The sequence below is a fragment of the Salpingoeca rosetta genome (assembly GCF_000188695.1).
Source record: "Salpingoeca rosetta unplaced genomic scaffold supercont1.32, whole genome shotgun sequence".
Lineage (NCBI taxonomy): Eukaryota > Choanoflagellata > Craspedida > Salpingoecidae > Salpingoeca > Salpingoeca rosetta.
Window position 1 is genome coordinate 327,514 of NW_004754902.1, and position 12,635 is coordinate 340,148.

Consider the following 12,635-nt stretch of genomic DNA (forward strand, 5'->3'; position numbering starts at 1 on the left):
GCCCTGCTGTTGCTGTTGCTGCTGTGTGGGCTGCTGCGCTTGGAGCTGGTGTTGCTGTTTGTTGAAAAGAATGTGTGCAGCGAGACACAAGAGCAGAGGCATGTGAGATGCAGGGACGAGAGGAAAAGCAACAGACAAAACTTGGCGGGTGATCCCAAACGACGACAACGTAAATACAACCCGTATCCCCCCCCCCACGCACACACGCACATCACACACACACACACACATCACACACACACACACACACACACACACACACACACACACTCTCTCTCTCTCTCTCTCTCTCTCTCTCTCTCTCTCTCTTTCTCTCTCTCTCATACACGCACCGTTGTTGTGATAGCGCTAGGGAAGGCCAAGGGGAAGGGGTTTGCGTGTGTGTTGGTACTGGTACGGGAGACACTGGCCATGGCACCAGCGGTAGCGACGGTGGTGCTCGCGGCCACGGACGAGGAATGTGGCAGCACAGCAGCAGCAGAGGCGGTCTCGTTGTTCTGCACAAGGGAATGAAGCAGGGGGGGGTAGGGGAGGGCCATGATTTTTGGACGGGAGAAACGTGTTTTCATGAGCAGGTGAATAGGGAAGGGCGGGAGAAGGAGGAGAGAAAAGGAGGCGGTAAGCATGACTGCATGACGCCTAGCTGTAAACAAGGGGCACACACACACACACACACATACACACACACACACACACACACACACACACACACACACACACACACACACGCACGCACGCACGCACGCACGCACACACACACGCACGCACGCACGCAAAAGTTGGTACGCACTGCTGTGGCGATCAGGTTTGCGGCGCTCGATCGACGACGGTCGGGCTTGCGCTTGCGTTTGCCTGCAAGCAACAGAATTCGCACATGAACACATACACAAGTGCCAACACACACATGCATACATTAGATTGCGCCAGAGCATCGTCACATCGACACCATGCATACAAAGGCAGGCGCGTGTAAAACACAAAACTCAAATGGCGTGTGTTCACTTGTACCTGGTGCATCCTTCTTTCGAGGCTGCTTTGGTTCACCAAAGTGTGTGCGGCGGTGTGCCTGCAAGCAAAACCCGAATCAAGTGCACAAGAGAGAGGGGGGGGGGGCGGTGGAGACGGTGTGAGAAGATTGAAAAATCGAGTGTGGGTGGACGACTGGAGGTATTCGCCAGCAACGAGGACAGTTGGGAAACGGCAGAGAAGGAGACGGAAATGGCAGGCAGATAGGGAGACACCCAAGACACCCAAGACACCCAAGACGCACACACACACACACACACGCACACACACGCACACAAGAGACACACCTTCAGCCTGTCCTTGCGTGAGAAGGAGCGAGGGCAGAGGTCACACACAAATGGCTTTTCGCCCGTGTGCAAACGCGAATGTGCAAGAAGACGGTCACCCCTAGTCATCATCGTCATCAGTAGCATCAGCAGCAGCAGCAATCAGCAATGTCTCATCATGTGAGGGCGTTGAGAGCGGGAATGGGCGGTGCGAGAAGGGAACGCATTGTGGATAGCATGAGGCGGCCAGATACTCGAACATTGGGGGACGGGCGACACTTGCGCATGCACACATGCACACGTTTGCACAACAACTCGCGTTCGCACAGCAACACAAAGCGACGCACACAACACTACAACGCACCTGGTGAAGGAGGCATCGCACAGCTTGCATTCAAAGGGCTTCGGTGGTGGCTGGCCCTTTGCCTGCCGCTGTGCACGACGCATGCGGTCAAACTCTTCAGCCTCGGTTGCATCGAACGGACCCCCGCATATGTCGCAGTGCGGTGTTGGGATGTCAGCCGGCTTCATCAGCCGATGCCACACCAGCCGCTGGTGATGGTGGATGGTGGATGGTGGATCAAGGGTGTGAAGGGGGATGGTGTATGCATTGGCATTGTGAGTTGATGTGCATGAGAAGAACAAGAAGAAATGGGGAGGGGGTAAGTTGGGCAAACACACACACACACACACACACACACACACACACACACACACACACACACACACACACACACGCTCACGCACACATACACACACATGTACACATGTACTGTGACAGACACACACACACACACACACACGCATATACATGCACACACACACACGCACTTTGACACACACCTGGTTGCCGAGGAAGCGTTTGGAGCAGGCATCACAGCAGATGAGAGAGCGACCGGTTGAGCCGTTGCCGTTGCTGAGGCCATTGGCAGATGAGGAGGAGGACGAGTTGGCGTTCTTGCTCTTGTTCGCAGCACGCTTCGTGGTCCTGGTGCAGTCGATTGATGGGTTGTGTAGGTGTGTGTAGGTGTGTGTGTGTGTGTGTGTGTGTGTGTGTGTGTGTGTGTGTGTGTGTGTGTGTGTGTGTGTGTGTGTGTGTGTGTGTGTGTGTGTGTGTGTGTGTGTACTGTTGCGTTAGGAGAGGGATCGGAATCGAGACCTGAGTGCCCTGTTCGTCACAACTGCACACGCACGCACGCGCACACGCACGCGCACACGCACGCGCACACGCGCGCAATATAACCGTGAACGAACCGATGGTTGAGGGAGGTAGGAGTTGAGCGCGTTGAGCTGAACGGTTTGCGGAAAGCCCATGGCGTGCAGGAGGCTGGCCTGTTGCTGTGCAATTTGCATCACTGCATGTGTGTGTGTGTGTGTGTGTGCATGCAGGCAAGCGGCCAAGAGGTGTGAAAAATCATGGTAGGATGCTTGCAAGCAAATTGCGTCGCACGCACGGTTCGCTGCAAATGTGTTCATTTGGACCCTGCAAGTAGTATCCACGCGTACTCACGGTCTGTCGGCATGGCTTGCTGCTCCCCTCCACTGTGAAGTGCATCCATCTACCACACAGGCCAAAGCACACCACAGTGAGATCGGCACCCACTCAAGCAAACGAGCGTACATGCATGCAGGAAGGCCAGACAAAGCAAAAGGGGAAAACAACATGGCAGGGACGACACGCACACACGCACACACACATCCACGCGAACAAAGCAAACACAACACACACACACACACACAAAGCAAACACAACACACACACACACACACACACACACACATCGCACCTGCACGAGAGACTGCGGGGGCCCGTGAAATGCAGTGGCGTGCTGCTGCTGCTGCTGCTGTCGTTGCTGTTGCTGCTGCAAGGCTGGGGCGAGTTGCTGGAGCAGCTGCTGCTGGGCGGGTGTGAAATACGGCTGTTGCTGCTGCTGCGGTTGCTGCGGCGGCTGCGGCTGCTGTTGCGGCTGCGCCTGTTGTTGTGGCGATGGTTGCTGTTGTTGGTCCTGGGCGAGTTGTTGCTGCTGCATTTGAGGTGCTTGCCCTGTGCTGCAGGAGTCATGAGGGAATTGGGGAAGCATGACGCCGTGTTGCTGGAACTGAGCATCTTCCTCTTGCTGCTGCTGCTGCTGCTGCTGCTGCTGCTGCTGCTGCTGTAGCTGCTGTTGGAGATCAAAGAGCTGTTGCTGATCAAGCTGTTGCTGTTGCTGTTGTTGCTGTTGTTGCTGCTGCTGCTGTTGTTGCTGCTGTTGCATGACGAGCATCTGAGCCAGTATCTGTTGGTTGATGGCGCGCATAGGATCCTGCTGCTGCTGTTGGTCCTGCTGCACCTGCTGTTGGCGGAGTTGCTGCTGCTGCTGCTGTGGCTGCGAGGATGCGGCTTGCTCGTACTGTGGCTGGCCGGGCGAGCCATTCTGTGCGCGTGGGTACAAAAGCAGGGAGGTGAATGGGTGAGTGGCAGCAAGGAATTTGATCGCAAGCCATTGAGAAGAGCGCACACAGATGCACAGAAAGATAAATTGGGGGGGGGGGAGGAAGGGAGGGCGATGCACGCACACACACGCACACAAAAAAAGAACAAACACGAACACACACACACACACACACACACACACGAACACACACACACACACACGCGCGCGCGCGCGCGCGAACACAAAAGGCACAAAGGCGCAAACGCACCATAAAGGGGTGTTGCTGCTGCTGCTGGGGCTGCTGTTGTCCGCGCAGCATGCTTGCGTACAACGCTGCTGCCAAAGGCCGTGGACAACAAGAACAACAAGGGTGGTGGCGTGAGGACGACTGCACAGGAAAACAAGTGCATGTGCACATGCAGATGTGTACATGACACAGTAATGATGGACAAACAAAACAAGCAGCGACGCGCAAAGCATTGGCGATCTGGCAATGGTGACTGCACGCACATTGGAGTTGGTTCATGTCGCTCATGACGTGCGTATCTCCCATTGCTCCTCCTCCTGGGTTGCGTCAAGTTGACATGCATGGGTGGGCGCGGGAAGAAAAACAACCATTGATGCACTGTGACACGCACACGCACCACTGACTCACATCGCACCAGAAACAGACACACAACCACACTCAAACGGATACACAATCAGGCACACATACTCAGACACACGAACACACACACATACTCTGACACACACTCAAGCTGACACACAACGCAAACGTACTCACACACACGCGCGCGCGCGCTTTCACTCACGAGGTGGCGCAGTGGAAGCACTCGAAGGTTGGGGCGGACAGGCAGCCTGTGTGTGATCAATCTCAAGCACCAATCTGCTGACGCTGCTGGACTCTGTCCCGTCATGTAACATTGCAATGGAGACCACACACAACACATCAAACAACACGCACCAACCCATTTGCGCATGCCCCACACGTCAGGCAAGATGTTGTATGTGTGAGTGTGAGCCAATCAATGTCCTGCTCATGCGCAAGTGCTCCCGCCATCTCGTGACTTTCAGCCTGGCATGATACGTTGTGGCATGACCCACACTGCCATCCCCCATCTCCCATCGCCAGCCATGGTCATCCTCACTCCCTCAAACACACACTCACGAACACACACAAAACCCAACGGGCCATTCGTGCAAAACAAACAAGACAGGGGAAAACAGGCAGGACTTACCAGCCGCAGACGGACAGGAATCGAGGACGAGGAGGTGCAGGTGCAGGTTGTGGTGGATGGAGGGCCTTGGCGATGGCTGGATGGGGGGAGGGTGGAAGCGAAGTGGGGCGAGTGTTTCGCGTATGAAGTGAGCGACTTGATATGGGTGGGACCGTGTTGGACAAGCAACACAACTCGCGTGTTGTTGTTGCGTGTATTGCTGTGTCTTGTGTCTTGCTTGCTTGCTTAAGGATGCGTGCGCGGATGCGGTTGTGTGCGCACTTGTGTGCCTTGGTGCAAAGCAGCAGCACCAACAACAACAACAACAACGGCTGGTCGTGCCGAACGCGGAATGAGTCGAAACCCGCAAAACGAGGGAGGAGGATAGTGGAGGGGCTTGATGCAGAAGGGACGCCCGTAGGTTGTGGACGGTTGTTTGTTTGTGTGCGCGTGCGTGCGTGTGTGTGTGTGTCGTGGCGCGTCTGGCTTGGACGAAGTGAGCAAGTAATTCGTGCGCAAAGTGTGCAACCTTTGTGTGATGAACGTGGGTGTGATGAACGTGGGTGCAAAGTGAGCTCCTGTGATGGATGTGTGCGTAGGCTTTGTGTATGTGTGGGGCGGTTCGTGGGGGTGGTCGGGTCTCGAAAAGAACATCAACAAGGAACCAAGGAATACTCCGCATGGATGGACGACAAGAAGTGCGTGCGTGCGTGCGTCAACTGGTGGTTGGCAGACGTCTTGCTTCACTTCTTTGCAGCGTGAGTGCTTGGACGGAGCAAAACACACACACACGCACACACACACAAAGCAAACAATAAAAAAAAAGATTTTGACAACTGGGACGGAACGCACACGCAACAAGCAAAGCACGCGAAGCAAGGCGGATCAAGGACACTTAAGCGAAGCGGATCAAGGCGAATTTCGTACATGCCAGCCAAGTCACCTTTGCTTTGCTTGATTACTTGTGTGTTGTGGGTCGCCCACAGGAGCGTTTGTGCGAGAGAAGGGAAGTGAGTGAGCCGGAAAAACAAAAGGCACGCTGCGCCGCTGTTGTCATGCATGCATGCATGCACAACTTGGACAACATCAGGGCAAAGGTTTTGGCGGCAAGGTTGGGGGTAGCGAAGAATTGCGAAGTTTGGTTGGAGCCCCGAAAATGTGCTTCGGTCAATAACATACGCCGTGCATGGCCAAGACAAGTCCGTTGTCCCGGCAGCAACGCCACCCAACCAAGCCGAGAAAATAGAACGTGCATGCATGCACGTCAGAAATGACAGGTAGACAGATACCGACAGCACAAATAACTCGTAAACTGAGATCAGTACAGTATGAGTGACGACAACACGACAGGCAGAGATGAAGCGCTGCAACAACAACAACAGCGGACATGGGGACAGGTTGTGTGTGCGTGTGTGTGTGTGTGTGCGTGTGTGTGTGTGTGTGTGTGTGTGTGTGTGTGTGTGTGTGTGTGTGTGTGTGTGTGTGTGACATTCACACGCTCACTTACACTCTCATGCTCACTCACACTCTCATGCTCACTCTCGCACTCTCATGCTCACTCTCGCACTCGCATGCTCACTCTCGCACTCATGCTCACTCACTCACTCACTCATGCTCACTGATCGCACTCGCATGCTCACTCTCGCACTCGCTTACTCTGTTCGTCTGCATCACAAGCACCAACGACCATCTCATTAAGCTCCACCCGAACCCTGCATAAACATACATTGTGCAGGTGGCATTGAATGAACGGCTCGTGGAGGCAGTGCAGCAGCGCGCCGCTGTCGCCACGGTGATCACACCACTGCCCTGTGTCTGTGCAGGCATCACTGTCACTGCCGTTACTGCCGTTACAGCTTCTGCTGACCCCTTGCACTCCAACATCACTTGCTTGCTTGCTTGCTGATGGCTCCTCCGTTTGCTGCTCCTTCTTCCCGGCCTCAGATCAACCACTTGTTGGATGAGGGCGCCGAGATCAACTGCCACGAGTTTCTCCTAAAGCCTCCGCTCCACGTGAGTGCAGCAGAGAGTGTCTGCATGTGCGTGTGTGCGTGTGAGAGTGCGTGTGTGTATGTGTGTGTGTGTGTATGTGTGTGTGCGTGCGATGGTGGCTTGTTGTCATTGTTCTCACCGCCTCCTCGCGTCTGTCTGCTTCCTCTCTCTATGTATCTCTATCTCTCTCGCTGCATGTGTTACGTACGGTGCCTTTTTCTCTTGCCTCCCTCCCGTCGCGCGAACACACACACCCACACGCAACCGTACTCTTAGGTCGCCATGGAAGCGTCCTTGTCCACGGCGACTATGGGGGTGTTGCTGGAGCGAGGCGCTGACGTCAACGTGCGCGACAAGTACGGAAACACGCCCCTGCACGTCGCGGCACAGCTCGACGACGTGCCCAAGACTAACACCCTCATCACAGCAAGTACCCCAGCACAACAAAAACAACGGCATGTGCCGACAATGAGGCAACTGGACGTTAACGCCATCAACGACAACAAGGAGACGCCGCTACATATTGCCGCCACCCACGGCAGCACCCAACTCATGCAGGTGTGTGTGTGTGCACATGTGTGTGTGTGTGTATGAACGAGAGTGAGTGAGTGTCAGTGAGTGTGTGTGTGTATGTGTGTGTGTATGAACGAGAGTGAGTGAGTGTGTGTGTGTGTGTGTCTGAAAGAGAGAGGGAGAGGGAGTGTGTGTGAGAGAGAGTGAGGGAGAGAGAGACAGAGAGACAGAGAGACAGAGAGAGAAGGCACATGCACGTGGTGGTTGTGTCGTCGCGCAGTGCAAGCCCAGCCGTCACGGTTATCCGTCTGCGAACCTCTGTGCCCCTTCACCTGCTCAGCCCAACCTCATCGCTCATGAATCGTGCTGTGCCCTGCAGACACTGCTGTCGTTAGGTGCGAGTGTGGATATGCAAGACATTAACGGCGCAACACCGCTACACAGGGCCGCAGAGGCTAACTTCAAGGCGAGCAAGAGAGAGTGTGTGTGCTGTGTGACGCCATCCCGCTCTCCCTTTTGCTGCTGCTGTAAAGATGTTGACTGACGTTCCATACCCCTGTATTGATGTCTTACAGGATTGCGTGGAGTTGCTGGTTCAGGCGGTGTGTGTGTGTGTGTGTGTGTGTGTGTGTGTGTGTGTGTGTGTGTGTGTGTGTGTGTGTGTTTGTGTGTGATATGAGGACCATCGTCTTGCGATTGCTTTGGTTGGTTTGGCGCTTGCGGTTGTTCAATGCATGTCATCTTACAAACACTCACGGCAACACACCCGCACATGGTCATGCGTGCACACAGGGCGCTGATGTGAATGCACAAACACATTATGGAAACACGCCTCTCCAGCGGGCGGCGTGGCACGGGCATGCGGAGGTGTGCCGTGCCCTCCTCGACCTGGGAGCAGATACCACCATCAAGAACAGCTCCGGTGTGTGCCTGTGTGTTTGTGTGTGTGTGTGTGTGTGTGTGCACGTCTGTGTGTACGACTGTGTGTGTGTGTGTGTGTGCACGTATGTGTGTACGTCTGTGTGTGTGTGTGTGTGTGTGTGCACGTCTGTGTACGTCTGTGTGTGTGTGTGTGCACGTCTGTGTGTACGTCTGTGTGCGCTTGTGTTGTGTGTTCCCTGCTTGGCATGTTGGCTGCATGAAGCCTGTTTGCTTGCGTGCTTGCTTGCTTGCTTGCGTGCTTGCTTGCATCACTCGCGACGTGCCGCAGCAGCGCACGCCTCCGTATGTTGCGTCCGTGCATACTCATTCCCATACACACACACACACACACGCACACACACACACACACAAACACACACATGCCCCTTCATACATGCACGCGCGCATATGCATAGGCAAGACAGCGCACGACTTGGCCGTGCAAGCCAAGTTCCCAGAAGTCGTCGCCTTGTTGGCTGCGCCATCATGATGATGATGACATGCACACGTCAAGCAACAGTGCACTCAGTTTTGCATGTGTTTTGGTTCGTTCCATATTGCTTGCTGTCCTCCGTCGATTATTTGTCGTATTTTAAAATAACATTCGTCAACTGCCTGCCGCCACAACACAAACTCACACCAGCCAGCCAAGTTGATACATAGTTGAACGGACCAACATCATCAACCCAACAAGCAGCACACACAACACATCACCCACAGCACAAGCACACAACGCACTCCTCGTCATGTTTGTCCCAAGGAGAGGGGTGCACGAACCCTTGTGCCAAGACAACAAACCTTGTTGGCGAAGAGTTTTCATTTCTCCACACACACGCTCGCTTGAACGCCCGTGACATATTCGTGCCGTGCGTTTCTCTTCTTCGTCCTCCTCCTCTGTCACATCAAACCGACGCATCCGCATCTGCGTTCTCTCCCTCTCCCTGTGACGTCTGGTTTTTGAGGGTTGTCGTGTTTGCTGTGTCTGTGCACCCCCTGTGCTGTACTGCACACCTGCTCTTCTCTGGTGTGCTGCACATCTGGGCGATCAACAGCCCCTTGACAGCTTCCGTGCATGCACTCATCATCGCCGCCAACAACAACAGCAACAACAACAACAACAACAACAAACAACAACGACAAACAACGACAATATGCGGCAGCAGAGGCAACGCCGCACAGTTGGGGCAGCACGCTCCACATGCGTGAGCGTCGTCCTCTTGGCTGTGCTGATCGGCGCCTTCTGCCCCCTCATCGCCTTGGGCTCGACAGCTGCTGCTAGTGGTGGTGCTGCTGCCACCGTGGCTGCTGCGGCCACGACTACTACCACCGCAGATACCGCACTCAGTGATGACGATGCCGACATGAGCATGTCCCCGTGGGGCAACTTGGACATGCACTCGTTTGCCTGCTGGTTTCCGACCCCCGACCACGCCGCCATTGTGGCATCCGACAGCGCGCGCGATGCACTGGTGACTGCCGTCCTGGATGCTGCCGCCGTCCCCGCTTCTTCCGTTTCGCAGCAGGTCATCGCCAGCTACGTTGGCGAGATGGAGGCCGTTGGGGTCAAGGTTGAGCTCAGCATCACCAACACCTCGACCCTGCAACACCTCTTTGACGTGGCAGAGGACCCGGGCATTGCCATCCACCTGCCCCTTGCCGCTGACAGCGACACGCTTGTGGTTGCGCGCCCCTTGATTGCCAAGTCTGGCGGGGACTGCGGTGCCCGTGGGGACTGCTCATCCACGCCAGCACCGCCGTCCAAGAGAGTGCACGATGTCGGCACCGCACAGCTTGTCGTCATCGTTGTCGGCTGCGTCGTTGGCGGCGTTGCGTTTGTCGTTGCTGTCATTCTCCTCGGCGGCACCTTCAACACCGGCAGCCGTGGAAGTGGCGGTGGTGATGGTGGTTTTGATCGAGGTGGTGGTGATGACGCTGGCGGTGGTCGAGGGTGGGAGGATGAACGACGCAACAACAGCAGCGGCAACAACAGCAGCGGCAACAACAACAGGGGCAGTCACAGCAAGCACCACAACAGCAACACCACCAATGCCACCGTTTACACCACAAGCAGCAGCAGCAGCAGTGCCATGCATGAGACGTCCCTTCCCTTGCCATCCATCGTGCCGCCACCGCCACCACCAGCTGTGCGCCTACGCGGGGTGGACGAGATGGTTATGGGTGGACACCTACATCCCTCCTTCTCCCACAGCTCAGTCGCATACACACCATCCCCGCCACGCCAACACCACCAACACCATCAACATCCGCACCATCAACAACAACAGCGACAACAGCTGCTGCGCGGGGGCGGCGTTGACGCTGTGGAGGTGCTGGCCTCAGATGCCGTGCAGCGTCGTCTCAACCAGCCCCGCACACACGCCACCGCCCTACCCAGCACCAGCGACACACATCATCCACACTACCACCCCTACCATCCACAATACCAGCAGCAACAGCACGACGTGAGCCACGGCCACTCGTCAAACGACAACAGCAGCGGCAGTTCACCCCGGTCTTCGTCACTGCACAGCGACCGGCTCACCACCACCACCACACTAACCACATCAACCTCCATTGGCCACCACGACAGCTTTGTTGCAGTCAATGATGGTGGTGGTGGTGACGGCAGCATCTCGCTGATGCATGACGCCGCTCACCGTGCATTTGAGGATGAACCGCTGCCTTCTGACCTGCATCTGCACCTGCACTCCGAACATCTCCACCCGCACCACCGACCACACACGCAAATGTACCCGGTGCACGCGGGGGAAACGGCGGAGGACATGCTTGAGCCGGCACACATGAGCACCATCACGATTCCTCTCGACTCTGCAGCCACGACGTCCACAGACATGTTTGCAGACATGTTCAACGCGCAGTCGCCAAACTTCAGCGACGAGCTGGCCCTGCACGGCAGCGGCGACGCAGCCGCCCTCTCGCCCGTCACCGTCAACGACCTTCGACAACAACAACAACAACAACAACAACAACAACAACAACAACAACAACAACAACAAGGGCTGCGCGTGTGCAGTGTGGGTCGTGTACACGGCGCTGCCATGGGTATGCAGCCACACGCGCAACAACAACAACAGCAGCAGCAGCAGCAGCAGCAGGGGCAACGGAGGCTGCTTGTGCCACCTCCTTGGTTGGTTGAAGGGATGCAGCAGACCAGCGCCCACAATGATCAGCAGGTGACAACGAGCAGTAGCAGTGGCAACAACGGTCGACCACGCCATGCTGCCTCATCACAGGCCAGTGGTGCTGCTGGACAGAATATTGCCCCGCATGCACTCGACCGCTCACTCTTCTCCATCCCAGCGCCCCACCACCACAACAAGCAGCAGCAGCAGCATTCAACTGCACTGCCACCGCTCTCGCTGCCGTGCACAACCAAGAGCGGCAACGTGAACCGCAACGGGAACGCACCATCTCGCCAACACGGAGCAAGTGCGTTGCAGTGTGTCTGTGCAGTCGTGTGTGTGTGTGTGTGTGTGTGTGTGTGTGTGTGTGTGTGTGTGTGTGTGTGTGTGTGTGTGTGTGTGTGCTGTGTGTGCTGTGTGTAAATTCTCTGTCCCATGTAGATTATTGTTGCTGACGACCATGTGTCCACCATTTCCACTCCTCGTGGTGCAGAATCACAGCGGTCACCCGTGCAGGCGGGTACTGCAGACAAGCTTCCAAACAAGGTGCGCACGTCACAACCGCGCTCTGTGTTTAGGCGCACATGAACACACATACACTTGCACATGAGCAGTCGCATTTGCTCGCACTGGCACCCCGTTCACTGGCACTGTGTCCATGCATTTCAGGGCGCAACATCTGTGAAGAAACCAACAAAGGCGGCGACAAAGAGGGTGAGCAATGTGTGCAAATGTGTGAGTGCGTGCAAGTGCTTGTGTGAGTGTGTGTATCTGTGTGAGCTTGAACGCGCGTGTGCTTCGAAGCAAGAATTGTTTCTCCTTCTCAACAAACTCTCACGCATGTGATTGACGTTGTGGTTGCTTGCAGTCACGACGGCAGGCTGGCCAGGACAAACCCAAGACGCCACGCGTGCGTGATCGCCGCGATTACATGAAGGCATACAGACGCCAGCGTCGGCAGCAAGTGCGTATGTGTGTGTGTGTGTGTGTGTGTGTGTGTGTGTGTGTGTGTGTGTGTGTGTGCGTGTGTGTGCGTGAGTGTGTGTATGGGTGTGTGTCATGTGCGGGTCGGTGTGGTGCTCATCATAATTTGCAATTTGCACAGGACGACTCAAACAACTTATCATCACGCCACACCACTCAC

General features: G+C 55.7%; 3 protein-coding genes across 3 annotated transcripts in view; 2 read left to right on the plus strand and 1 right to left on the minus strand.

Annotated features, from left to right (window-relative positions):
* The window catches only part of PTSG_10036 (uncharacterized protein), a 6,933-nt gene extending 1,250 nt beyond the window's left edge, over positions 1 to 5,683 (minus strand). The window contains exons 1-14 of the mRNA XM_004988895.1: positions 4,944 to 5,683; positions 4,518 to 4,610; positions 4,216 to 4,269; positions 3,974 to 4,041; positions 3,079 to 3,705; positions 2,803 to 2,851; positions 2,536 to 2,647; positions 2,136 to 2,280; positions 1,657 to 1,844; positions 1,314 to 1,413; positions 1,009 to 1,066; positions 791 to 852; positions 333 to 497; positions 1 to 54 (exon numbers count right to left, since the gene is read on the minus strand). The exon at positions 1 to 54 is cut by the window's left edge and continues 1,250 nt beyond it. Of these exons, the coding sequence (XP_004988952.1) occupies positions 1 to 54; positions 333 to 497; positions 791 to 852; positions 1,009 to 1,066; positions 1,314 to 1,413; positions 1,657 to 1,844; positions 2,136 to 2,280; positions 2,536 to 2,647; positions 2,803 to 2,851; positions 3,079 to 3,705; positions 3,974 to 4,041; positions 4,216 to 4,269; positions 4,518 to 4,610; positions 4,944 to 5,604 (2,436 nt within the window). The 5' untranslated portion in view covers positions 5,605 to 5,683. The remainder of the gene's footprint in view (positions 55 to 332; positions 498 to 790; positions 853 to 1,008; positions 1,067 to 1,313; positions 1,414 to 1,656; positions 1,845 to 2,135; positions 2,281 to 2,535; positions 2,648 to 2,802; positions 2,852 to 3,078; positions 3,706 to 3,973; positions 4,042 to 4,215; positions 4,270 to 4,517; positions 4,611 to 4,943) is intronic.
* A 551-nt stretch (positions 5,684 to 6,234) lies between these two features.
* Positions 6,235 to 9,037, plus strand: PTSG_10037 (uncharacterized protein). Its single transcript, XM_004988896.1, has 8 exons — positions 6,235 to 6,319; positions 6,658 to 6,714; positions 6,867 to 6,935; positions 7,191 to 7,472; positions 7,807 to 7,893; positions 8,003 to 8,029; positions 8,220 to 8,349; positions 8,765 to 9,037. Exons 1-8 carry the CDS (start codon positions 6,251 to 6,253, stop codon positions 8,836 to 8,838), a joined length of 795 nt encoding a protein of 264 aa, XP_004988953.1. The 5' UTR covers positions 6,235 to 6,250; the 3' UTR covers positions 8,839 to 9,037.
* Positions 9,038 to 9,370: 333 nt separating this feature from the next.
* Positions 9,371 to 12,635, plus strand: part of PTSG_10038 (uncharacterized protein) — a 3,927-nt gene continuing 662 nt past the window's right edge. The window contains exons 1-4 of the mRNA XM_004988897.1: positions 9,371 to 11,798; positions 11,985 to 12,037; positions 12,161 to 12,205; positions 12,360 to 12,455. Coding sequence (XP_004988954.1) covers positions 9,500 to 11,798; positions 11,985 to 12,037; positions 12,161 to 12,205; positions 12,360 to 12,455 — 2,493 coding nt within the window. The 5' untranslated portion in view covers positions 9,371 to 9,499. The remainder of the gene's footprint in view (positions 11,799 to 11,984; positions 12,038 to 12,160; positions 12,206 to 12,359; positions 12,456 to 12,635) is intronic.